The 26,536-nt window shown below is 45.7% G+C and overlaps 1 protein-coding gene across 1 annotated transcript in view; it reads left to right on the top strand.

Annotated features, from left to right (window-relative positions):
- Window positions 1-26,536, top strand: part of TUBGCP5 (tubulin gamma complex component 5) — a 1,250,274-nt gene that overhangs the window by 102,908 nt on the left and 1,120,830 nt on the right. Inside the window, exon 5 of the mRNA XM_069636613.1 lies at window positions 24,498-24,577. Coding sequence (XP_069492714.1) covers window positions 24,498-24,577 — 80 coding nt within the window. The remainder of the gene's footprint in view (window positions 1-24,497; window positions 24,578-26,536) is intronic.

Raw genomic sequence — 26,536 nt, 5'->3', positions numbered from 1 at the left:
ACTCTGGTTTTGGTGCACTCGTCTCACTTCAGACCTGGGAACGCCAAGTGAATGAAATTCGGTGTGAGGGTGCCGTGAACACAGAGCTAGCGATGTACCAAGCGTTTAGGGCCTCCTCGAAACGGCGGCGGTATCAGGGCAAAGAGTCTGCATGAGCTGGTTGGCCCAGGGACACTTCCGAGAAGGCTTGCTTGCAGGTTTTGATGAAGGTGCCGAGAATAGTTGGTCCCACTATTCTAATGGGTCGAAGCGTCTTCGCAGATCTGATGTAGAGGGGTCCCACGGGACGACAGTGGGCTCAGGGTGCCAAACCTTCCAGCGGGTCACCAGCTGTTCCTCGACTCGGCTTTAGTTTCAGGATACTTGGATCCTATCTTCTGTTTAGTGAGAACTCCAGAGATCGACATGGTATGGGTGTTTGGGGCCTTCTCTTATCCAGAATCTCCTTTACGCCAAAATGAAGAGGACCCAATGGGAGATCTGCTCACATACAGGCATACCATACGTGGACCAATCACGGACCACAGTGGTCCCAGGCATTCACAACGCTCCAGACTCTCAGGCACCCTGGATGTGTATTGGGAACAGACATCCCAGCCCACATCCTGGAGGCACACACACAAGGCATGCAGAAGCCAGCAAAAGCTTGGCATTTCGCGGGAGAATGCATGCCCAAATAAGGACTGACCCGGGTCGTTTGACCTGGGGAAGGGGCAAGATGGCCAAAGGATAGGACATAGAACCCTGTGGCGTGGCCATTTTGAAGCCAGGCCACCTATTTGTGCCAAACGCTGTAAATGCGGTTTACCTGGCAGGAAAGGGTTAAAAATATCTGAAACGATGATCTGCCACCAGCCATGTCCAAGGCACATCTGCACTTCGCCTAAAAAAACTGTCAAGGGCCTTTGGAAATGACTAGTAGACCCAAGTGCACTGTACTGGAGGGTACATTATACACTTGTTGCAGAAAAGTTGCAACATTGGAAAGGACTAAGGAAACAAAGTCTCCCAGTACTGACTGTCTTAAGGGCATATCAGTTTCCCCATAAAAAGTGAGCGAAAAGCCCAGAGGAGTGCAGCAGAAGGCTGGGCTCCTCTGGTTAAGTCAGACAATGGTGTTTAACATCAGCAAAAAGTTGGGGTGTACACAACTGGAGGGAAAATTACACATGAAATGGAAATCTTTCCTAACACTGTGCTTTGGGTTTCTGCATGGCACTGTTGCACCATGCTAGGGTTCGACGAAGCAGCATGGCCCTAATCTCTGGTTCTACCTGCCTATCCAATGTAGGGTGTGGTTGTCTGCACTCTTCTCTGGCCTTGTCTCCCTGTCCCCTGATGTTATTCCTCATCTTGTATTTCCCACTGCCTCTAGATCCTGTCTTGGAGCAGCCTTGTCTGCTGGAACCTTTGTTGGCTCGGCGGTGTCAGGATTCCATGGTACATTTCTAGAGTTTCAAAGGCCCACAACCTTAAAAGACATACAGTTACAATTCCAAGGTAAATTTCATAGACTTCATTTACTTACACATTAAGTTAAGAAATACTCATTTAGCACAAAAACCCTTTGGATGTAGTTTTACTTAGAAGTGTGATGTTTGGGTTATGTTTGGATTAGAAATAGAACTTGTATAAATATTCCTTAATGTTAAATTCAGGAATCGCTTATTTCCCCAAAGCAAGATGGAGAGTCTTTTCTGTAGCAGTGATTGGTGTAAATAGTTTGAGGTCGTTTGGAATGTTGCTCAGAGTTCTAAACTGCCTTTCATTTTAGCTGTCTTAGTGGCAGGTCGCAGTCTACTTAGCTCTAAGACTATGTTGTTAAATATTTATAGTTAGCTTATACTAAGAAGAGTTACTAAGGTTTCCAGAACTTCAGAAGAATAGACATTGAATTCAAGACTTTCAAAGAAGCAGTGAAGATACAGATGAAGCAAGCTAAGTGATTCACTCTTTCAAGACGTATGAAATTAAGTGAAGTTCATTTGCCTTTTACTTTAATAACACTTTTATTTAAGAGACTGTATTTTCTATTATCAGATTTGATTCCGTTTTTATTATCTGATATCTGCATATTGCGTATATATATTTTTGTGTTCAATACGTTTATTTTGTGAAGTTTTTCTACTAACTCACGTGCGGTTTTATTTAAATATATTTTTTACAAATACAGTTAAGATTGGGCTGTACTTGTTGTTCCGTTATTTGTAGTTACGTGCGCGAGCGTATTTTGGTCTCGCTTTGTCGTTATTAGTAAGGTTAGAATAAAGTACCTTACTTTCATCACGTGCAGTCGCGTATACGTCATTTTTATTGCGGAAGCAGTGCGCGGTTCGTTGGATCAAGAATTAAAGCGTTGGATGATGCGCGGTTCGTGTGTCAAGAAACAAAGTGACGGTTGAAAGCGCGGTTTGTTCGACTATGAAGCAAGAATCGGATTAATGCGCGGTAGGAAGCGCGGTACGTTTATTAAGAAAAACATAAGACTCTTGCGCGGATCCAACTAAGTACAACGGTCATCATTATGTGCATGCAAGGCTAAAGACATCAGCAGAGTATTTTTAGAGGAGTGAACAGACTTTTTAATTGATTTTTACGCAATATAAGTTTTGTTAAGTCAAAAGCAATTCAGTTAAGGTATTTACAATTCCTTCCATTTAAAGAGACGTTTGTAACTATTGCAGCATAGAAAGACATTTTCAGAGGAAGTTAATTAGAATTCTGGAAACAAGTATTTTATTAAAGTTCGAGAGAAGATCCTGGTTAAGAAGTTTAGGAAACCTATATTAAGAAACAGTTATTGAAGATCTACAGAAGCATCTACTCAACATCATCTGAAAAGAAAGCCTATAAGCATTATAGCATAGGCTACAGGTATTTAAGAGAAAGAAAGCAAATTATAGTAAAAGAAAAGGTAAACATATTTATCAGTTATACATCAACATATATATGTTATTGTTTTCCCTAGATTTCATAGACACTGAGGACACTGAGAAGAGTAATCCAGTACCAGAGGGCATCAGTGCAGTCCAGTGAAGATCTGTCTTTGTTTTGTTCTCCAATTCCCCCTTTCCCCTTGGGTTTGCCGGCTTGGTAGTTTTATCTACTGAGAGACTGTTAGGCAGGCAGACTTGGGGGGGGGGGGGGGGGGGGGGTCTGGTGGGCCAGCATCACTCCTGCAGGAAGATTCAAGATTGGACCTGACAAGCGGCTAACAAATTCTCTAGCTGTTCCTGTATTTCACCCTTTTGACCCAGGTAGCCAGTCTGCACCACCTCCTTCCACTTTCGGTTTTCACCATCCAACCACCAATAATTCTGTACACAACTGCTGACATCCGTCTTCCCCTCTGCTTTTAGTGAGTTTTCCTTCTAATTGTCTTGTGGTTTAAAACACTTCTCACTTAATCTTTATCTCACTCCTTTTGGCACCACCCTCTTCATTAACCCACTCTTTATGTTAACACACTTGGTTACTTTGCCACTTTGAGCACCACTCTGTTCCTTAACAGTCTATTTCTACAAACCCTTTAGGAACTACCTTACCTCTCAACCCACTGTGTTTTTGTCCCTTTAGGCACCAATGTATTTCTTACTCCTCTGCTTATCTTTCCCTTTGAGCACCACTCTCTTCCTTAAAGGAATGGTGCGCTCAGAAATAATAATAGATAAAATGATTGGCAAAAGTCTAAAACATAGTTTAGACATATTTTGAATGGCAGTTCCTATGTACACACTTTGAGAAAACGAGGCTCAAAGTGTTAACATGTGAGCATCCATTTTGTGATTTCAGGCAGCCTCCTCAGCTCTGCCCTTGCGGCACTAAACAAGCAGCAAAAGCCCCCTACTAGGAGACTCCCAGCGAAAGCTGCCGCTGTCAGAATAACAACATTTTTGGATTTGTAAATACTGCAGCGTTTACAAATCCAAAAACGTATTTGTCACTGCAGCAGCTTTCGCTGGGAGTCTCCTGGACTCCCTCCGGATTGGGGAATCTCAGGAGACTCCACGCGAAAGCTGCCGCAGTGAGAAGCACTGCAGAATTTCTAAATACCTGCGTTGTTTCTGCCTACAGCAGCTTTCACTTTGGGGCTCTCGGGCTCCCTTCTTCCCTCAATCCCTCCAAAACAACCTCTTGGAGATCGGGAGCCGGGGATTCTGCAATACATAAAGAAAGTTGGACAGGGATATCATTTTGAACAGGGCTGCCTTGCCCATCAAACTCAGTGGGAGGGACTGCCAATGTGCAACGTCTAACTTGTCATTTTCCGTTATCGGATGCAAGTTCAGGTTAAGAAACTTTGAGAGGTGCCCACCCAGCTGTATTCCCAGATACTGGAAGCCTGCCATAGATACCTTTTTATAGGGCAACTCGTGCGTGAGCACTGAATCCCTGCCCTTTATGGGAAAGAAGACTGATCTCTGCCAGTTGACCTTAAGGCTGCTGACACCATCAAAATTACTCGGGCGACCATATCTGCCTAAGCATTTTCCGAGGCCACCTCTGCCTCCTCCAGCGCATGCTTTTTCCTCTGGGCCACAACCTGCGATATTGCCTCCCCCCTGAGAACTGTTTTGTACCCCCCCTCCCCAAATCGCAACAGAACTCTTCACCGACCCCTCGTTGAACGAAAAATATTCCTGCATAGTGCAAACGAATTCCTCGGTAAACTAAGGGAAACCCATATAGTGCAAACTCAGCCTCCAGATGGGTGTAGACTTCTCACGCCCGCTCTTAAGTGTGGTGGGTAGCGGAGAGTGGTCCTACACCATTCTGGCTAAAAGTTTTGCTGAGAGTAACCTATGTCAATCACCCAGCGGGATAAACTGGTAGTCTAACCTGGAAAAAGAACTGAACCCCTGAGAAAACAGAGTACCCAGCCTCTCCAGCATGCAGACTCCTCAAGGTATCCAACCACTCGATTGCCCCAACAAAGGAACCCAGTTTTTTAGGTGCCTCTGGGTTTCTACTGTCCTCTCGAGACCTGTACAGGCCAGTGTCCATAACATCATTGATACGTGTCATCCACCCCGAAGTACCACATATTAGGCAGATGTCCCTGTGGGTTCCCCCTCCCAAGTGGTATCCATGTGTAAACCCGGGGAAGACCCGCCACCCAAATAACCTCCCACCCATGCCAAGCAATGCAAAACTAATGACAAAGAATAGATAGAACAAAGAACATCCCCCCCTGCACTTTTCCCCCAACTGAAGCACCTGTCACCGAAGCCGGTGCGAGTACGCGCATAAACCCTTAAACACAACCATGCTCTGGGTACCCGCTAATGCAGCAATTGAGAGCCCCAACTGGGTCTGCCCCCTAGCCTCCTGCAGTCCAGACCCTGGTCCTTTTAAAGTTGCTTAATCATAAAAATGCAAACATTCCCAGCTATGCCGGAGTCCAGCGCCTCCCCTCGCCCCAAGCTCATCCTTCCTCCCCTCGGTTCGTGGTGCCATTGATGTCTTCTGGGGATCCTGGTTTCTACAAAAATGGTGGGGCCGACGACCGCACTGTCTCAGGTACAAACACTGGTTGCTGTTTCCCCTTCTGTGGCGAGCGGGTCCCTGTCTGCTGGATGTTGATGTCATACCACTCCCGGAGCTAATGGCGCCGAAGAAACTCTCCAACCTCTTCTCTGTGGAGCAGGCCCACAGGGTGCCCACGGGCAGACCAGCGCCAGGAGCTCACCCACTCCCACGCCTCTTATGGTGTGGTAAAATGGAGTGCCTTCGGCCCATAGTACACTTTCAGTTGCGATGGCACAAAGAGGGCATACTTAATACCACTGGAGAGCAGCTTTCGATTTTTGTACTCCAAGGATTGCTGCGCTCGTTGCACCTCTTTTGTGCAATCTGGGAAGAGTCCACCACGGGAGCCATTGAAAGTGATTGGGTCAGCCACCCTAGCCACCCTAGCCATCTGTAGCAGGGCGTCCCTGTCTCTAAAGTTCAACAGTCGTGCAATAACGGTCCCCTGGGTGAGCTCATGGCACTGGTCTTTCCGTGGGCACCCTCTGGGCCCGCTCCACAGAGAAGAAGTTGGAGAGATTCTTTGGTGCCATTAGGTCTGCGAGCCATTTTTCGAGGCAAGGTTCCATGCTGGGACCCTCCACCTTCTCCGGAAGCCCCAGGTTGTTCCGCCTCGATCCCCATTCGCTGTCCTCCGCCCTACTCTCCAGGACCTTAGGCATCTGTGCCACCATCGTCCATTATGCTTCCCTTTTTTCTACCGCATCTTCTGCGTCCGATATCCACTGCTCTGCCTCTCCCACTCTTGAAGACAACTTGCGGACGCCTTGCCGTAGGAAGGAGACCTCAGTAGCCAGCCCATCAATTGTTTCCTTCACCGAGGTCCGAGACTCCGCTATGGCCCCCATGATATCGCTGAGCGAAATGACCGGGTCCTGGGCCGGGTTTGCAAAGCTGGAAGTGCTCTTCGTGGTGAGTTGTGCCTCGCCAGGGCCAGATACCACAAATTGCTCGATTTTGTTTTGCTGCATGGCCTTCTTGCTCTTTTCCTTTGTCATGTTGAGGTGTGTGGGGGGGGCCTCTCCCGAATCGCAAAGTCACCGGCTGACCTTTCTACCATCTAGCAGCGGCCCCCCTGACACCTGGGCCAACATTTGCGGTTCCCCTCGTGTCTCTTAACCCCACTAGACTTTACGCCGCCTACAGGGATGATTGTCTAAGAGCCGGCACCTTACCCCCACATTGACGGGCCTCTGTCCGCAAGCCACTTTACTGTGCACACAGTCAAGTCCTGGCAGGCACTCCCTGTATATGCCTCACCCCTAACCCCCTGCCGACTTCCAGCAGATCCCAACGAATACTGCCACTGATATCTGCCCCATGGCCCGCTGCCCCTCACCTCCTCACCCCTGGCCCCCAAAGAACTTGCATGGGGTCCTTGGTTGCAGAGACCACAGCGTCTATGCTGATAGTAGGCACTCCAGATTATGCCACCAAAGCTCCACGTGGGGGGCCCAGCCCACCCAATAGACCGTGGGTCTCCCCCACGCTACAAAATATATGGAGGCAAAGGGTAAGGTTGACAGGGAATGCCCTTATTGAAGCAATTTATAACACGAAAGGTATGGACAATTACCAACTGTATTCCAATTTAAGTGAAAAACCAGAGTCTAGTCTATTTTCCAAAGTCAGGTAAACAACCTGTTCATCGGAATAAAACCACCGTGGTTGAGGGCACAATTAGTTGCTACTGATGGAGGGAACTACTGTGGGTTTTAACACCCACAGGGGCAAGGCTGTGTGGGAAGACAGAAAAGGGCAGAATGAGATTCTAAGTATCCCTTCCTAGTCAGCTATTCTGTCCCTGTGTAGCGCTGCTGGACCGCCTACAAAAAGCAGGGGATAGAATAAGAGGAAAAACTAGCTTCTTCTAAATGTAATACACCATTCAGCCTTGCAGCAAATGTGCCCTACAACCACTCTCTCCCCTATGTGTTTGCATGGGGAGAGACAAATACCAGATCTAAAAACAGTGTTATTGTGATGGGGAGCAACAACATCCTATGGGTTGTATACAAATTTATTTACCCAAGGATTGTTAGTCACAACTCATCCACTGTGATTTTTAAAACAAGGAATATCACAAGGTCAGGTTGAAATCACTCTGAGCTAGTGTTTAGACCAACAACAAAAAAGACAACAATTACAACATTCTCCACTCCGCCTTCTTCTAGAACCTCCTATTAATCTAGCGAGTGGAGGATGGTAAAAAATTGCTCATAAATAGAAAGTGAATGTGGTATCTATCTTGTGTAGCAATTACTGTCTACCGGTTTCAGCGGCTCATGTTTATTAAGGTCGCTTTCTTCAGGACAGTCTTTTTCTATGTGTTTTACAACACCGGGAAAGAGAGATGAATGCTATGCCCCATGTGTAATTTCTGGTATGGAAAGTGGATAGTAAATACTTTACCACCTCCTTGCTATGGCACGGCTGGACCAGACAGGTGACCTGTGTAAGAAAACAAGAACATATTCACTACACTTGTCTCCATAGGTTGTTCACTGCCAATCAATGGCTTTAAGGATTAGCAATTTTTTAATGCCAATCATGATCTAAAACATACTACGCAGGGCGCGATATGGGTTACCTCTTTAGCAAAGTTATGAGTCAAAGGGTAAACAGAAACCAGTTGTGACAACCAGGGGACCCCCGACTACCACAGGCTAGGTAGAGTATTAAGTAGCCTGTTGCACGGCCCAAACCACTCTTTCAAGAGTATGCTACTGAGCTGTGCTGTCTATTGTTAGCCTGGTCCTATACATTGATACTGACCTAGTTATGGGTCTCTTCATGTGCCTCGGATGTGTTCACAAGTAGCGAACGCTTGGTCTCGCCCTGGATCAACTGTGTTGTCGTATTCCTGGATCAAAACAAACAATACAAGCTGTGTTTAGATTCAGCTGTTCACATTGGAGGGCCGTAGCTATAGGGCACTTCAAGGTGCATTTGGTGCTGACAAATGTCCATTTAAGCTCGGACCACGTAGCCGGCAGCGCTACTAGCTATTTGGCCCACTAAGCGCTTGTGAAGTCTCTTACCGTACTCCGATATCAGCTCCAGTCCTTAAGTGCCCTCTCTCTATCGCGTACACCGGACAAACTATTGGAGGACCAATAGAAAGCCCATCCAAAATCACGTGCCGTGCGTCTAACGCGTCGCGTATGCGGCGCGTGTTGCCCACAGCACCGTCTGCCTGAAAGTCAGGCATCTGACAGGACTCAATTCGCGGACACGGGTGGCCATTACTACCATCCATTGTTGAGCTTATTGCTATGGCGACGCGGCCCAACTGGTTTGTAATAAAGGGACGCAAGTGAACCGCGTGGCTGATGTGAGTTAGCAATCGATGATACGGTGTCATCGAGCGCTGTCTCCGAACGGCCTCGATAGTCAAAATGGCCAAGATCTATGCTCCCGTTGTTCATAGCCAAAGTTTGCCATACAATACTCTCATTGAGTCCCATGTTTCCAAAACCGCTCGAGACAGGAACAACAAGCACTACAAGGCCTAAAAAACAACTCGGCATTGACCATCAAACAATCCGATAAAGTAGGTGCTACAGTCATTATGAACTCAGGAGTTTATGATGCGATGGTAGTTAAACTATTGGATAACCCCAAACACTACAAAATCCTGAGAGGGGATCCTACACAGACCCTGCGACACACAATCGCTAATATAGTGGAAGAAGCGGCGTGCGAGGAATACATCAGTACAAAAGAGGCAGCCTTTCTCACCCCAAGATTTCCGAAACTACAGTTTTTTACGCCTTACCTAAGGTGCACAAGGGCATATCACCTCCCCCGGGCAGGCCCATTGTAGCTGGAATTGAATCCATCTTGGAACCCCTCTCGCAGTTCGTTGACTTCTTTCTCAAACCTGAAATTCCAAAAATGCGGTCCTATCTGAAAGACACCATGAGTGTCCTGAACATGCTACAAGAAGTCTCCTTTGATCCTACTACTCAATTTTTGGTGACACTAGACATTGAGGCACTCTACACAAACATACCACAGACAGCAACACTAGAAATAGTGGAGAAAGTACTTTGAGAACTTGAGATCCCACCGGCTGTGCCAATAGACCTCATCATGCAATTGGCCGAGTTGGCCCTAACACAGAATTTCTTCTTATACAACAAAACGTTCTATCAACAGTGCTCGGGGACTGCGATGGGTGCTACATTTGCCCCATCCCTGGCCAACCTTTATGTGGCAGAATTCGAAGAACAACACATTTACACAGCAACAAACCCCTTTCGATCACAGATATCTCTATGGACAAGATACATAGATGATATCTTGGCTATTTATACAGGGTCAGAAACTTCATTTTTACTGTTCTTGGACTGGCTCAATTCCCGTAACCCCTTTCTAAAATTCACCCACAGCATTTCCAAACGAGAGATCCATTTCTTGGATGTAGAAATCAAATCTGACAGAGGGTATCTTTCGACCACGGTTTTCAGGAAACCTACAGACCGAAATGCCCTATTGGACTACAGAAGCTTCCACCCACGAAGCCTACGGGAAAATCTCCCATTCGGACAGTTTTTGCATTACAGGCGTAACTGTTCAACTGTCCAAGAATGATTCCTAAGCCAAGATTCTGGCAGAAAAACTGGTCGAGAAGGGTTACCCTAAAAAGACAATCAAAATGGCCCGCAAAAGAGCGAGAAATATTCCACGGGCCATCACTTTACAACAACAAACACGCCCATCAGGTGAAAACACCATCACAGCAGTGTTCAGTTATTCCAACAAAGTGAACCAAATTAAAAGAGAAATTATTAAACTCTGGCCACTACTAAACATGGGGCCCGTTACTTTGCCCATACCACGGTTTGCCATCAAAAAGAGGAAGAACATACGAGACACTCTAATTCACTCATACACACCACCTCAGGATCCCACGAGACAGACGACACTCTGGGGTACTACACCACCTTGTGGACACACACTGTGCGGACAATGCAATGTGTGCCCCCTGATGAAAAAATCCCAAACATTGGAATTGGGCCTAGCTACTCCATGGCAGCAACAATCCCTAACCAATTGTAACACCTCCAACGTGATCTATATGATTACCTGTCCGTCCAACAAAAAATACATAGGGATGACCACGAGATCAGTCAAAAAAGCGCATACAAGAGCATATGTCATGTATACGAACTGAGAGGGACAATGCCCATCTAGTCGAGCACTTCAAAGCACAAAGACATAAAGTGAATTAAATGACATGGACCATCATAGAGAAAGTCACGTGCCCAAGAAGAGGCGGCGATATGACCAACTTGCTCCTTAAGAGAGAGCAAAGATGGATATTCTGTCTAAAATTAGACAAGGTGGGACTCAATGAGAGTATTGTATGGCAAACTTTGGCTATGAACAACTGAGCATCCATGGACGTTTCCCCCCCCCCCCGACCCCCTCTCCCCCACTTTTCTAATTTCTTTCACAGAGCATACTTTGCGCTGGCACTGCGAGAGAATGTTCGATATGAGCCTTCACAACAACAGCGCTCATAGATGGGAACGGGAGCATAGATCTTGGCCATTTTGACTATCGAGGCCGTTCGAAGACAGCGCTCGATGACACCGTATCATCGATTGCTAACTCACATCAGCCACGCGGTTCACTTGCGTCCCTTTATTACAAACCAGTTGGGCCGCGTCGCCATAGCAATAAGCTCAACAATGGATGATAGTAATGGCCGCCCGTGTCCTGCGAATTGAGTCCTGTCAGATGCCTGACTTCCGGGCAGACGGTGCCGTGGGCAACCTGCGCTGCATATGCGACGCGTTAGACGCACGGCACGTGATTTTGGATGGGCTTTCTATTGGTCCTCCAATAGTTCGGCCGGTGTACGCAGTAGAGAGAGGGCACTTACGGACTGGAGCTGATATCGGAGTATGGTAAGAGACTTCACAAGTGCTTAGTGGGCCAAATGGCTAGTAGCGCTGCCGGCTATGTGGTCCGAGCTTAAATGGACATTTGTCAGCACCAAATGCACCTTGAAGTGCCCTATAGCTACGGCCCTCCAATGTGAACAGCTGAATCTAAACACAGCTTGTGTTTGTTTTGATCCAGGAATACGACAACACAGGGTGAGACCAAGCGTTCGCTACTTGTGAACACATCCGAGGCACATGAAGAGACCCATAACTAGGTTAGTATCAATGTATAGGACCAGGCTAACAATAGATAGCACCGCTCAGTAGTATACTCATGAAAGAGTGGTTTGGGCCGTGCAACATGCTACTTAATACTCTAGCTAGCCTGTGGTTATCCGGGGGGGCCGAGGGGGGACCCCTGGGTGTCGCAACTGGTTTCTGTTTATCCTTTGACTCATAACATTGCTAAAGAGGTAACCCATATCACGCCCTGCTTAGTGTGTTTTAGATCAGGATTGGCACAAAAAAATTGCAAATCCTTAAAGCCATTGATTGGCAGTGAACAACCTATGGAGACACGTGTAGTGAATATGTTCACGTTTTTTTACACAGGTCACCTGTCTGGTCCAGCCGTGCCATAGCAAGGAGGTGGTAAAGTATTTACTATCCACTTTCCATACCAGAAATTACACATGGGGCATAGCGTTCATCTCTCTTCCCCGGTTGTGTTAAACACGTAGAAAAAGACTGTCCTGAAGAAAGCGACCTTAATAAACATGAGCCGCTGAAACCGGTAGACAGTAATTGCTACATAAGATAGATACCGCATTCACTTTCTATTTATGAGCAATTTTTTAGCATCCTCCACTCGCTAGATTACTAGGAGGTTCTAGAAGAAGGCGGAGCGGAGAATGTTGTAACTGTTATCTTTTTTGTTGTTGGTCTAAACACTAGCTCAGAGTGATTTCAACCTGACCTTGTGATATTCCTTGTTTTAAAAATCACAGTGGATGAGTTGTGACTAACAATCCTTGGGTAAATAAATTTGTTTATAACCCATAGGATGTTGTTGCTCCCCATCACAATAACACTGTTTTTAGATCTGGTATTTGTCTCTCCCCATGCAAACACATAGGGGGAGAGAGTGGTTGTAGGGCACATTTGCTGCAGGGCTGAATGGTGTATTACATTTAGAAGAAGCTAGTTTTTCCTCTTATTCTATCCCCTGTTTTTTGTAGGCGGTCCAGCAGCGCTACACAGGGACAGAATAGCTGACTAGGAAGGGATACTTAGAATCTCATTCTATCCTTTTCTGTCTTCCCACACAGCCTTGCCCCTGTGGGTGTTAAAACCCACAGTAGTTCCCTCCATCAGTAGCAACTAATTGTGCCCTCAACCACGGTGGTTTTATTCCGATGAACAGGTTGTTTACCTGACTTTGGAAAATAGACTAGACTCTGGTTTTTCACTTAAATTGGAATACAGTTGGTAATTGTCCATACCTTTTGTGTTATAAAAAGGTCTCCCCCACGCACCAGCCTCACCAGTCCACAATATCTGGGCAGGCTTCCTCCCGTCGCCTGCTGGATGTGCCGTTGAAGTCTAGGCGCCTCATTCTGAGGTTAGTGGTAAGGGGTTAATGGCGCCGGTAAAGGTGCCGGAGCCGTCAACCCCTTACCGCCGCATTACGAGCTCCTTTAGCGGGTCCCGCTAAAGGATCAGCATGCTAACAACGGGCCTGTCATTAACGGGGCCATTGTTACCATGGTCCCCATTCCCATTGAGCCCTATGGGGGCTCGAATGGGGATGTGTTCCCTGAATGGGGAAATACCGGGTCCTCCAAGGTTGGAATGGCCCGGTATTTCCCCATTCAGGGAACCTGGACCCGGTATGCGGTATGGGGGTAGCCATGCCGCAAATGGCGGCATGGCTACCTCCAACCTTGTAATGACCCCCTAGGTGGTCCCACAGCCTGTGCGCACTTTGTGATCCGTGCTCCCCGAGCCTGGAGGCCCGGTCTTGTCTGCGGGGGGGGGGGGGGAGGAGTCACAAGAGTCTCACTGTACGCGGCTGAGTTTTATTTATTTTATTGTTAATTTATAACGCACTTAATACCAGCGAATGGTTTCTAAGCGCGGGTACGGGATTCAAACCTGTGTTGTGCTGCGTTGTCTTTCTTCCGAGACAAACGCGTTGCCCCAGAGCTATCCTCGGCAGTGCCCACCCTCTTTGGGTTGTGCTTGGGGATATGGTTTGCACCTTTGTTGTACGGGCTGGTCTGTGATTGCACCATGTACCTGTGGTCCATTGGCTGAAAGGCTATTAGCCTGACCTTGTATCCATGCCTCCCACCATATTGTATTTTAAACCTTGCCAAGACGTGAGGGGGGCACATTACCTCCCCTCAGGAGTCCTGCTGTGATTGCCTGATTTGAACTGGGGCTCTCTGTGTTCCAAGGGTGTAAATCAAATGACAGAAAAGTCGTTGGTAAACATGGGAAGCTGTTTGGTGTTGTTATAACGTCTTTGTCACAGAAACACTATAACTGTATAATGTCTCTGACGAGAATGAGAGAACAGTGTTTATTTTGTCCTTCGTGTGGACAACATGCCTAGGTTTCCTTTCAGTCTGTTCATGTGTCAAGCGAAACTCTGTGGAAGTACTAATATTTGGCTTGGAGGTGTACTACAGGGGATTTGATCTGACCACCTTGACCAAGTGGTCTTTGGTGTTAAGAGTGCTCTGTGACTGTTTTATGCCTTAATGCAGGAACCAAGTTGGGTTGTTGTGGCGATCCCTATACACCTGCTCCGGGTCCACAATCCACAAGGTCAGAGTGGCCTATGGCCTAGTTTACCATCCCACTGTTGACCCCCAAAGTTAGGTAGGGCACTTTGTCACACTCACAAACCTCAGCCAGATATTGAAATTATTCGAATTCCTCCCTCTTTTGTATGTTTGGGAGGTTACGTTTTTAGGCATTCAATATTGCGTGCAGCTCTTGCTCAGAGGAGCAGCTGAGCACTGTACAGCGAACATTTATTGCAGAGTTTCGGACGTACAGTTGAAAACAGAGAAGGACTTGGTGTGTGGGGTCTATTTCAGAACATGTGCTGGTGAGTAAAGTGGTTGCAACATCTTATTTGACCAGAACTACATGGCACAGATGATACTGCAAAGTTGGCTTTAACATATTTTATCTCCAAGCGCCTAAAAGTGTAAATCTGTATGAGGTGATTTGTCCCGAATCGCACAGTTGTATGTGTGCTCAATTGTTGAAGCTAGGATTAAAATCTGCATCTTTTAATTTCGGTGGTCAGCAATTTCGAATTTTGGAAAGATCTTATGACTATTTTGATCATATTTCTGATTTTACATGATCGCATATAATTCTTCTTTTGTCATTTGAAGTTTAAACAAAGGAAGACTCAATCAAAAAAAAAATAAGAATGTTATTAGTGGATGTAAAGTTATTAACCTGTTGTTTCCACTGATGCCTCTCATTTGGGCCTTCAAGATATTGCTTTTTGACAAATGTTGCATGGTGGCATGAGCAAGTTAAGAGATGATCATGCATTGCACATTGTCTCCCTAGCAGCCATGCATCTGTAGTGCCCCATTTGTCAGAAAAGTTATACCAAAGTCTGAAAGGCATAGATGGAATTTGGCTTAGGGTACAGAAAAATTGAAGGCTCACCCAGACTCTTCTGATTGGGGTTCTATACCATCAAACTGATTAGAGGGTTCAAAGCCCTCTGGCTACAAGGGAGCAGGCTTGGACAACCCAGTTGGTCGCGCGGAGCACAACTGGCACTATAGGCATTCATGGATAGTATGTCAAAGGCCACGTCAGCAACCTGCTTATAGCCAGCAGGAATCTGGACGTGAGCCCATCATCAAAGTGCTTCCATACCAACTTAGACGACGGGACACATGACGTTGAGATCCAACACAGAATGGAAGACCTGATGTGCCCTGAGACAGAAGACATCCGTTTTATTTGAATCTCTACATCCAAAAGAACCTGACTGGCTTCCGATTCCTCCAGTACCAGGAGTACTGGAGCCATTGATGTAGAACTTATTGGCCCCCACAGACTTGGTCCAGAAAAGAAAGAGAGGACAAAAGGTTCAGGTCTCCAGATTCTGATCCCAGATTCCTCACAATGATCCACTACCAGACTCTTTCATTATCTGGGCTGCCAGGAAAAGATGTCTCTCATAACAATTTTCCACTCCGTCATCAGCACTTCTTGATAAAGGAGAGCACAAGGATGGACTCCATGGTTAAGAAGGTGTATTGCACTCCAGCTGCAACCATTTGTACTGGAAGTTGTGTTGTCTTCTTAGGAAGATTTGTTAAATCTCTGTGGCATTCAGTGGAAAGGATGGTCGAGTTTCTTCCAGCAGATGAGCAGCAGACACGGCTGGAGATGTGAGGTGCATGGAACAATGGCTAACCTTCTATTACGACTCTGCCCCTCCATCTGGCACTGGGAGCACAGCCAAACTGGCGAGCAGGGCAGCTCTGCCCAATTCCACAGCAGCAGTTATTCATCCTGGTGGATCCTCTTGCTTCATTGTTGACTTCTCCCACGGGACATCAGGGCTAAACCACTGCCACCAGACCCTCACCGGAAGGGTCCGGATACAGATGGATACAGATTCTGAGACCTGATAAGCCACTTCTGGGAGCTATCTCCATACTCCAGCCTATGCTGGAGCCTGGATAATAATCAGAGCACTAGTAGTGCAGGCAGAATTTTACTACAGGGTTTACTTGCACTGTATACACTTGGGCCTAGGTCGGGTATCCCCATAAATTAAGTGAGATCATTTTTAATTGGAGGGCTTATTTTCATGCTGCCTTGCCTGGGCTAAAATGTGAGCTTTTAAAGACTTTTCTTTGCCTTGTTAATAATGCCTGTTGCTATACTATTGCCTGACTTAATGGTATCTTGTGGGTAAGGATGAAAGGCAGCAAGGACCCTTTCAGAATCTGAACATGTACATGCAAGTTCCACAAAGATCTCTAGATTTCTACATACATGTTAACCTATCCACATGCGATGCACAATCTTAATTATCCCCTCCCCTCTCCCCGCCCTTCTCGCTGTGTATTCTCCCCCTTTTTTAACAATGCCCTATTGCTTGGTAGCTATGTTTGTGCTATATAATATATACGTATCCCATATATAACTATATTCTTTTCGCTTCCGAAGCACAATATGCAAAATAGCTGAACATAAAAATGATAAAACTAGTGTTGGGGAGAATTTTCAGAAATGTGCTAATTCCCTCCACCTTAGAGACCCCCAGCAACTTTGCTGGATTTTGAGGACTTGATTGTTTTACCTGGAGAGAGTGAGACCCTTTTTCCCCACTCTCTCATGTATTTTAATATGATTTCTGAATTTTGTGTTTCTTTTGGTTATGGAGCCTGACAAATTCCATAGGCGGCATCTTTTACATTGTGTCACACAGCACCTTCAATGCAATGGCACAGGGAAGTCTTTCAGATTTTCCAAGGTTTAAATACATTCTCTGGGATAAACTACTGTTTCCCAGAGCAGTAAAGTGAAATAGATTTTACTTGCATTTGTAACTTTTTAGACCCAGCACACACTATTTTACGGAGGGGTTACGTAGTATCCCCTTTGTCTAGCTGCTCATGTAACATTTTTTATGTTGCCCTTTCCTCTCTGAATGGCTGGTGGCAGTGGTTTACTTTTAACTACCGTGGTGTGCATTTACTGCGGGCTGCGTTCGCAGGTGCAGTAAAGCACCCAAGGGTGCAATTTTTTATCAAAATGGCCCTGGTCGTCTTTTTTCGCCATTTCTTTGTGGAAAGGTGCTTCTTGAGATTTACTCTGCGCGCCAAACCAGGTTTGGTCCCTTTGTTCGCTTTGCCTTTGGCGGGATTCACGAGTGAAACTTGCCTCTGGCTCCAGAGTGTCTGGGGTGGGCACAATGTGAGGGAGGTGCCCGAAACTCCCTGTGCTTAGTCTCCTACGAGACCCAAATGCACTCTGTAGTGATTGACCGGCTGACTGTCTGGCACAGACAGCCACTCTGCTGGGTGACTGACAGCTAGGCTGGAATGAATGCCAGAGAACTGAATAAAAGGCGAGGCATTTGGCTTGGAAGGCAGTCGACCACTGGACGAAGGAACCGAAGAAGAATTTGAAGAGGACCCTTGCTGCAACTCCTGGACGGTTGGTTTGCCCGGTGAAGCCCTGCTGCTGTGCTGAAACTCCTAATTCGTTTCGACAGAGAAGCACCTGCAAGGACGACTTCTCCCCTTGAGTTGGTGGGACCAATCAACTCCAAAGTAAGCCACCTGTACATTCTCTCGGAGCTGGATGACTTTCCACAGAGTTGCTGCTGGAAACTGAAATACCAGGGAGAGGAACACCAGATTGTGTGCGTTGCTTTTAAGCTGGCCAAGAACTCCAGGAATTCCTCCGGACTCCCAGGAAGCAGGACTGATCGAGCCTGAGCCCCCTCAATGTAGTGCGGGACTCCAGAAGCAAGGAAAGCCCATCTCGACAGTCAGGAACCACAGTGTTGCTATTTGCGGTAGACACGAGGAGCTGAAACACTGAACAGCCACTTGTTTGAAGATTGCGGGTTGCGAGCGGTGACCATCCCATTGCAGTGCAGGAGTCCCAAGAAGTCCTCCCTCTTGTCCTCATGACTGAGGCCCAGTGAGATCTGCAGAGCTGCTCAGGAATAGAAGTCATCTGCTGCAATTATTTTTCTTCAATACAAAGGTACTGTAAAAGTCTGAAAGAACTTACCTCTTGCTGTAGAGTTGCTTGCATCTTCTACAACTCGCGTGTAGCAGCTTTTGGCCCTACATTGATTGTTCTTTTTCTTCAAAGACTTCTAAAACATTGTGCAAAGACTTTCCTTACTTACCTGCAAAGAAGTGCTTCAGCTCATCTAGATTTTTGGCCATTGACTTTGGCTTAGCCTGTGCTGCTGAATGACTCTTATTGGGGGATCTGCAAGTGTTTGCCTGCTTAAGAATATTTGTGGTCTCTTGTATGTTCTAATAACCTTTTGCTTTGACCTACTCTTAGATGACTCTAAATACAACCGTGATATATTAATGCCCCCGGCACCCTAGCTATTGAAGTCACCTGAGGGTGTAGGTTGTGTCTTTGGGCCATCCCAAAAGGGTACTTACTGATTTGGAAATATTAAGAGTGTGTATTTTGTGAAGTATATTTGAGTGTTACTATTATATTGCTCCCTTCTGAAAAAGGCTTACTCTAACCGACTGATAAATAAATTAATAATTATTTATTCAAGAAACCTTGTGTGTAAGAGTTTATTTGAATACTTGTCACTGTGAATCTCTGTGTAACTCCCCTACAGCTCACATTGACCCCTCTTGAGGTAAGTCTGGCTGCTCAATACGCTATTAAAACTGTAGTACAAGCTTATACCAAAGGTTGGGTTTCCTACTACCTGTAGTTGGGGTTGTTGTAGTGTTCCCAAAGGGTACGGCATACAATCGTGCCTAACAACTATTATTGCAGACCAATTACTGCCAACTTTTCGCACCTGCCTACTTTATGTACACTTTATAATCCTAAACATATGCTGGAACTGAGCACTCAAATCGTGTTTTGTACATCCTGGTATTGTCAGCACATGTCATTTTTCATTCCTGTACAGTTTATAAATACAGGCGTCGAGGACCAGAATGTAATACGGTATGGGCCTAAAACCCAAGATTGGTTAATTATTTCACATCTGGCATGGAACAGCTTGCAATCCTTTTCAATGAGGTGTATTACTGTCCCCAAACGCCATGAGGCGTGGCTGATTGCCCACCAAGATGGGAGATTTTCTCTCTGCTCTGTAGTACGGAGTGAGGGATGCATCCCCAGACTCGCACTGGACCCGCTGAACCTACACAGAAAGCCAGCCGCATAAGGGAAGCAGTGCAGCACAAGAAGAGGTTCGTACCGGGAAGTTTTGCGTGCATAAGGTCCTGGATGGCAGCGGGATAATGACAACTCGCCCACCACCGCTCCTTCCATGTGCAAGGTTGAAAAAGAGTAAATCAAGAACAGGGTTCAACAATGAGGAGAACTGGGAGCTATTTAGCTCCTGCTTTGTAGTCCAGAAGAGGCTGGTTAGCTTGACACCAATAGCTACCAGGGAGCTACTTTCTGCTCCCACAGGCCAACTGACGCAGAACAAACACACCTATTCGAATGGATTGTGTCCTCCTATGTATTCCTCATCTTTGATATACAAGTCTGCTTGCAGCTTGCTTCAGATTTCTTTTTTATAGGGTCGAGCGTGGTGCAGCGTCAAGTCTTGGTCTTCAACGACCTCCGTAGTGTCCCTTGTGACGTCAACGCTGGTATATGAAGCATGCACGCTGGCCCTTATCTCAGTTCTTAGTTTTTTCCCTCCTTTAATTTGCTGTGTTGGAGGAGACAATCTTGACATTGCAAGAAAGGAAGATGTAAGACAAATTCTAGGCCGGCAAGAGGGGATGGATGGAGAGGGCGATGAGGAATACTTTTTAAAATTATTTTTTATTCTTTTTGATTCAATGTATTGGTTTATTACCAACTTTATCTCTCATGTTTTTATAGAAACAATTATATAACATGAATTGATTCATTTAATTTAAAATATTTACATTTCTTTTTCATTTTCTCTGTTTCATCGCTTTGGCTGAGATTCCAAAATCTTTGAGTCCATTATCGAATTCCAGAATTGAATAACTCTAAAAATTAACAATTTGTCATTTCCTCCTAATATTAAAGCCCAGCGTTGGTTCGGTTCATGTTGGGTTCCCGATTGGGGCAACATATATTTGAAGAGGTTTCTTTTATCATCTAAGGCAGTACATTGCATGATGATGTGATGTAAAGACTCTACCTGATTCTCAACTTTGCAGAATCTACAAAAGGCAAGAGATTCAAGCACCTGTTTTGTCTTTGTCAAAACTCTCTGGTTGGTAGTATATTAAGATGCAATCTCAGAAAGGTATCCGTCATGGCTCGTTCTGGAAATTACTGTAGATACCTTGGAAGATGGTTCAAAGCTCGTACGTCAATGTCATGCGTTATTGACAGTTTGTATTGGGCGTTCTGTTATATCGTTCGGCTCCAATCATTCCTTTGCATTCTTATTGTCGCTTTCTGTGGTCGATTTATTAGCAAATCCAAGCTAATGTCCTCTCGTTCTAGTATTTTCGAACAAGCGTCCTTCCATCAGTTGAGAGTTGTAGCTTTGATTGTTATTTCCTTCTCACGTAATATGTCAATCGATGGTATCTGGTCTTTTACGAGGGTTTTTCTGTATAGCGTTAAAGATTTCCAGGTTTTTTCTGCTTCCAAAGATTGCAACGCCAATTCATGATGTATGCGTGATACAGGATATGTTGGTGGCACGGACAGGATTTTCCTCCATATTCTCGCCTCTAGCCTCATCCACATATCCTGTGGAGCGTTCAGCATGGTTTCTTAACCATATGTTAAGATCGCCATAATTTTCTGCCTATAGAATGTTATTAACGGCTTTAAAGAGTAGACGCCATATTTATGATACAATATTGTACTTTGCCAAGAAAGAGATGAGGCTTTTTCTTTCAAGTTATCAACCCATTGTTTTTCAATTTCTGACTGGTTTATCGTTACTCCTAGATATTTCATTGTAGTTACTGATTCCAGTTGTTTTCCTTCAAGGAATATTATTAAACGTTTTTGCTTCAGCTTCGGATGAGGAATACATGGGAGGAACATCCAGTCGAAAGAACATTACCACAGGTAAGTAACTAGTTCTGCGAATGGATTGTCCTCCCACGTATTCCTCATCTTTGATATACTCCCAAAGCAGTTTGATTTTGGAGGTGGAATGCCAATAATTTAACCTATTCATTTATGTTATGGAGGACAGCGTTTTCAAATTTTGTTTCCTCTCTGGAACAAGAGTCTACACAGTAAAATGTACTGAAGGTATGAAGGGACTTCCAGGTTGCGGCTCTGGAAATGTCCCTCACTTGTATACCTCTTTCTAGAGCTGAGGAAGCCGCCACCCTTCTACGGGAATGCGCCCTCAAACCTTTGGGCGAGTCTTTGCCGGACAAATAGTAACATTCTGTTATACACATGACAATCCATCTGGAGATTGTTTTGTGTTCGCCAAGCCTAATCTTTGACCAGCGTAACCAATGAAGAGCTGGTCATCCTGACAAACACTTGCCGTTCATGTAATGTAGTAGCTTAGTTCGCTCTTGGGGTCTAGACCATGCAGTCTCGCCTCCTCTGATGGATGAGGAGGTGGGTAAAAAGTTGGTAACACAATGAGTTGTACAAGGTGAAACTCTGACACAACTTTCGGAAGAAAAGATGACGTACTCTTAAAACCACCCTGTCCTTCGAAAAGGTTGTGAATGGTGGTTTGGAAGACAGTGCTTGTAGCTCATTTACCCTGCAGGCAGGAGAGATGGCTACCAAAAAGGCAGTTTTCGTTTTCAGCATCCTTAAAGGACATGAATGTAATGGCTGAAATGGAGCTCCCATAAGACATCTTCGTACTAGATTTCAATCCCATGATGGCACGATGAAGGGTGCAGGGGGAACAAATGTGTTAGGCCCTTAAGAAATTGTACCACTAGCGGCACCTTGAAGCAATGATAATCATGGTTTTCCTGAATTTCCTCAAAACTCCTGCTGACATGAGGAATGACTGGGACCGGCGAAAACACGTACAGACGTGTAAACTCCCAGTCCACCACAAAGGCGTCCCCTAGACCTCCTCTATGGGGAAATTCCCTGGAGCAGAACAGCTCGCTCTTACGGTTGACCCTGGCAGCAACCAGATCTACTTGAGGGGTTCCCCAAAGGGTGAAGATCTCCACAAGGATTTCCTGAGCTAGTACCCACTCTTGGGAGATCATGCTCTGCCTGCTCAGAGCGTATGCTGCAGTGTTCTTTTCTCCGACCAGATGAACTGCCAGAAGAGTTATTCCTTTTCTCGGTGCCCAGAGCTGTATTGCCTCTCTGCACTGGGGCAGTGACCCTACTCCCCCCCCCCCCCACCCTCCTCTTGTTGAGGTAGTGCATGGCCACTGTGTTGTCCATCAGGACACTTCTCCCCCGTATTGAGGGCAGGAAGGCCATCAGCGCTAGTCTGATTGCCCTTTGCTCTAACAGGTTGATATTGAGTCTGGACTCCGACTGAGACCAGTGTCTGCTTATTAAAAGGTCTCATGTGTGCTCCCCATGTGTGAGGGAGGCGTCTGTCACGACTGTCATCTACGTCCATGGTTGCCAAAAGGGTTCTCCTCTCATCACATTCTCTAGGCTGGCCCACCACAGAAGATCCTGGGCGACCTGTATCGGGACATGAAGAAGGACCGAAAGAAGGTCCGTCATTCTGCTGGAGAATTGAGACCACTGGGATCTCAGAACCCACTGAAGAGATCTCATTCTCAGATGGGCTTCAGGAACCAGACAAATGCAGGATGCAATGTGGCCGAGCAACCTTAGGAAGTCGTAGGCCGGGAGATGATGGGCTCTATGAACATTTTGGACCATCTGCAAGAGATGTTGAGCCCTTAACTCGGGTGGCGAAGCTTTTCCAGAGGCTGAATCCAGGACTGCTCCAATAAATTGAAGCTTTTGTGAAGGTGTCAAGTTTGGGACTTCTTGAAGTTCAGGAAGAAGCCCAGCTCGTGGACCAAAATTACGTACAGCTGAAAATGACAAACATTTCAACCATTTGGTTTATTATAGCGAACAAGGGAAGCAGGAGTTTGCAGGGGTGTCCCCCGCACCCTTGTTTGCTATAATGGAATCAGGGATAGCGGGGGTGTCCCCCCAGATCCAAAACAAAAAAGTGTTGGAATAAAAACAAAAGAAAAAATCCCCTTTAGCGCCGGTTCCCATCCACGGAAGTGAAGGGAACAGGCGCTGCAGGGACTCAGCGGCACACAGCGAGTGGTGGCGCCAAAAGGTAAATAAGGAGGCGCGGAGGAGCAGGGTGTTGAAAGCCCATTTAGTAGTGGGGTGATTATTTCGAATACGAACATTTAGAATGCAAGATTTTCGTCTTCGAAATAATCCCATACATCCGATGAGAAGGAAATGCAGACTGTGCACTCTGAAAGACTCTAGCTATTTCTACTGCATCCTGAATATATAGTTGGTATTCTTGTCAACTCCATCATTTCATGCGTTTTTGGAGAGACTCAATAAATTGCTCTAAACAGCGCTAGTATTTCCTCCATTGTGCATTCTTTGGAGCTTAACTACCTATCCGTTGGATATTGTAAATTAGACATTGTTGGGGTAGATTGCTCTTGTAGTTTTATCTTAGTTTTTGTGTTGTAGGACTCCACATGCAACACACCATTCTATCAAGTAGTAGTACTTGGTCACATCTTTTTATGAGGCACGGCCACCAATGTTAGGCCTTCTACAAGCACGGAATGCACCCATTGTTCTTCAGGCCAACCTGTATTGCTTGGCTACCCTTTCAATTTGGGGAACCTAAACTCTGCATCTTCCACGCTCTGAAATCTGTGTAACTGATAAGTAACCCTGTCTGGTTTATTTCTGGCAAATGAGTTTCCGGAGTGCTTAATTTTGCTGTTCATGGGCTGCCTCCTATGTTTTTTTTAAACAAATGCAGATCTGTGATGACTAGTACTTTAATTGTTTTTGACTTTCAGTGAGAGTAAGCATAAGTTGTTTCGGGATACATTTTTATAATTTCGGCAGAATGGTTTGGATAGTTACTGTTCTTCGAGTCCATCCCTTTTGATTATTTTCTGGTAATTTGGGTCAGGATCTTCTACTGTGTTCTCCAACCAACCCCCTACCCCCTTCTCACAAATGTTATATGGTTAGGTTTTGCTTGTAAAAGTATTTAGGGATCTGAGAAAGATACCAGTGCTTAGAGAGCCACTGCTATAGGTAAAAATAACTTTTCTCTTCGTTTGTGTTAATTTATTGGAGAGTAGCTCACCCAGATATCTTACTACTGATCATATATTTATTTAATTCTAATTTCTGATCTATTTTGTGTTTTAGAGAAAGAGGCAGTGTTTGATTGGGGAAAATACTTGATGGAAGGGGAAGACCTGAACTATATTCTTGACATAGAAACACCGGTGAGTATTGATGAAAATGAAATCTGTAATAGTGTACAACTCGTATAGTCTTGAGCTGTTTTTGTACATTTCAATATCCTTTCTTGTGAACAGTGCGTCTGTCAATGGGAGTTGGTTGCATCGGTGTGAAAAAAGCATGCTTTAGCAATGCTTTTTTCTTTGCTTCACAGAATATTCCTTCTAATCCATTTTGATTCCCTGGTTACACAGCAGTTGTTATAAAATGCAGTGGCAAAACAACATTGCAACCACAATTCATCCACATCTGTTGGCCCGTCGCTGTGACAACCGATGAGTTGATTAACTATGCCTGAGAGGCCACTCCACGTGTATTCCCGGTTTGTCCTCTGACAAGCATTCTCATAGAGCACTGCTCTACTATACACTCCTGTTCTCGTTTGAGACAGTTCATTAATTTGGGAGAAAGAAAACTGAACGTTTTTTCTATCATTAAGCAGCACTATTTGCTAGTAAACTTCATGCTTATTTTCTTGTAGCTGTCATAGATGGCACAATAATCACTCCAAGCCTCAGAGGCAATTAAAGGGTTTTTATTGAAATATCAATGGGCCCCATTTCTGCCCTCCCCCCTCTCTCATCTCAATGCACCTTCTCCCTAACCCAGATGCCCTTCACCCCAGGTTAGTAAATGGCAATTGTTTCTTGTTTGCCCTCGGTATGCTAAAAAAACTGAAATATTAACCTAAAGGCCCTTGGCCTTCACTAAACTCCCTCTGCCTTCCTAGATTTCCATGTGCTAGCCAGTAGTTCGTATTCTCATAGGCACCCGGCTTGATTGGGTGTTTTCCTCAAACACTCACTTTCTCCTCTCCCGCTCTTCGCCTCTATTCTACACTCCTTCTCCAAGTCCACCTACCTCTACTCTGCCCCTCCTCTATCCCACTGATGTCTCTTGTATCTTCTAAGCATCGCCACAATCCTTCGATGTTACTCCTCCCTCCTTCTCACTACATTACCATTCCCGCCTACTCACTTCTAATCTCTCCTTCACACCACCACTACTACTCCTCCTTCCACACCACCACTACTCCTCCTTCCACACCACTACTCCTCCTTCCACACCACTACTCCTCCTTCCACAACACTACTCCTCCTTCCACAACACTACTCCTCCTTCCACATTACTACTCCGCCTTCCACAGTACTACTCCCTCCTCCACTCCACTGCTACTACTCTACCCACCTCTAACTCGGACACCTCTCTTTCACACACACACTCACTTTGCATTCACCCTACTCTCCTTCCTCTAACCACGCTTTCATGTACACTCACAACGCAGTACCATTTACACTCATTAACTAGTAACTCACTGTATCCAGAAATTGCCTCTACAGTCCTCTGCTTCTTCTTCTGGTGGGGCTGTTTTCTATGGGTCGGGTTCCGTACTTGCTGCGGCTGGTCTGCAGCACTGGATAACAACCCACTCTGATTCTTCTCACTCTTTTCCCATTCTGATGCTTTGTCACTAGGAGAAACACGAAGACACTGGCAAGTATCTTGTCTAGAAGGTATGGCATGAGACAAAGATGGACTGCTCAGAAACAAACTGACACTGGGGTGGGGGCAGGAGTTGGGGCCCTCTCAGCTGCCACCGCACATCTCGGGGGTTGGACAGGCTCTGGATTTCTCCCTTGTAGGCTTCCCATCCCCGGGTGAGAGGGGTTCCTGCCCCCTCTTGACAAGGCCACGCTACTACCTTGTTACAAAGGACACTGACAGTTTTCCTCCTTTGTCCCTGGGAGGCCTCTACTCTTCATCAGACTGTGGTCTGCTGTCAGGATGTCATCTCCACCTCCAAATGTTTAAAAAAAAAAAGAATTGTCAAGTGCGGACCGAGGAAGACTGTATTGACATTGGTCGGACACTCTGTCAAGGCATCTCAGTCAGAGTGCATATGGAAGAGTTTGCCACAGCAAGTGATCATATTGTTCAACTGG

This window comes from Ambystoma mexicanum, chromosome 7p (assembly GCF_040938575.1).
Source record: "Ambystoma mexicanum isolate Mex_15411 chromosome 7p, UKY_AmexF1_1, whole genome shotgun sequence".
Lineage (NCBI taxonomy): Eukaryota > Metazoa > Chordata > Amphibia > Caudata > Ambystomatidae > Ambystoma > Ambystoma mexicanum.
Note: the sequence above shows the minus strand (reverse complement) of the source record. Positions and strands in the feature narration are given on the sequence as shown.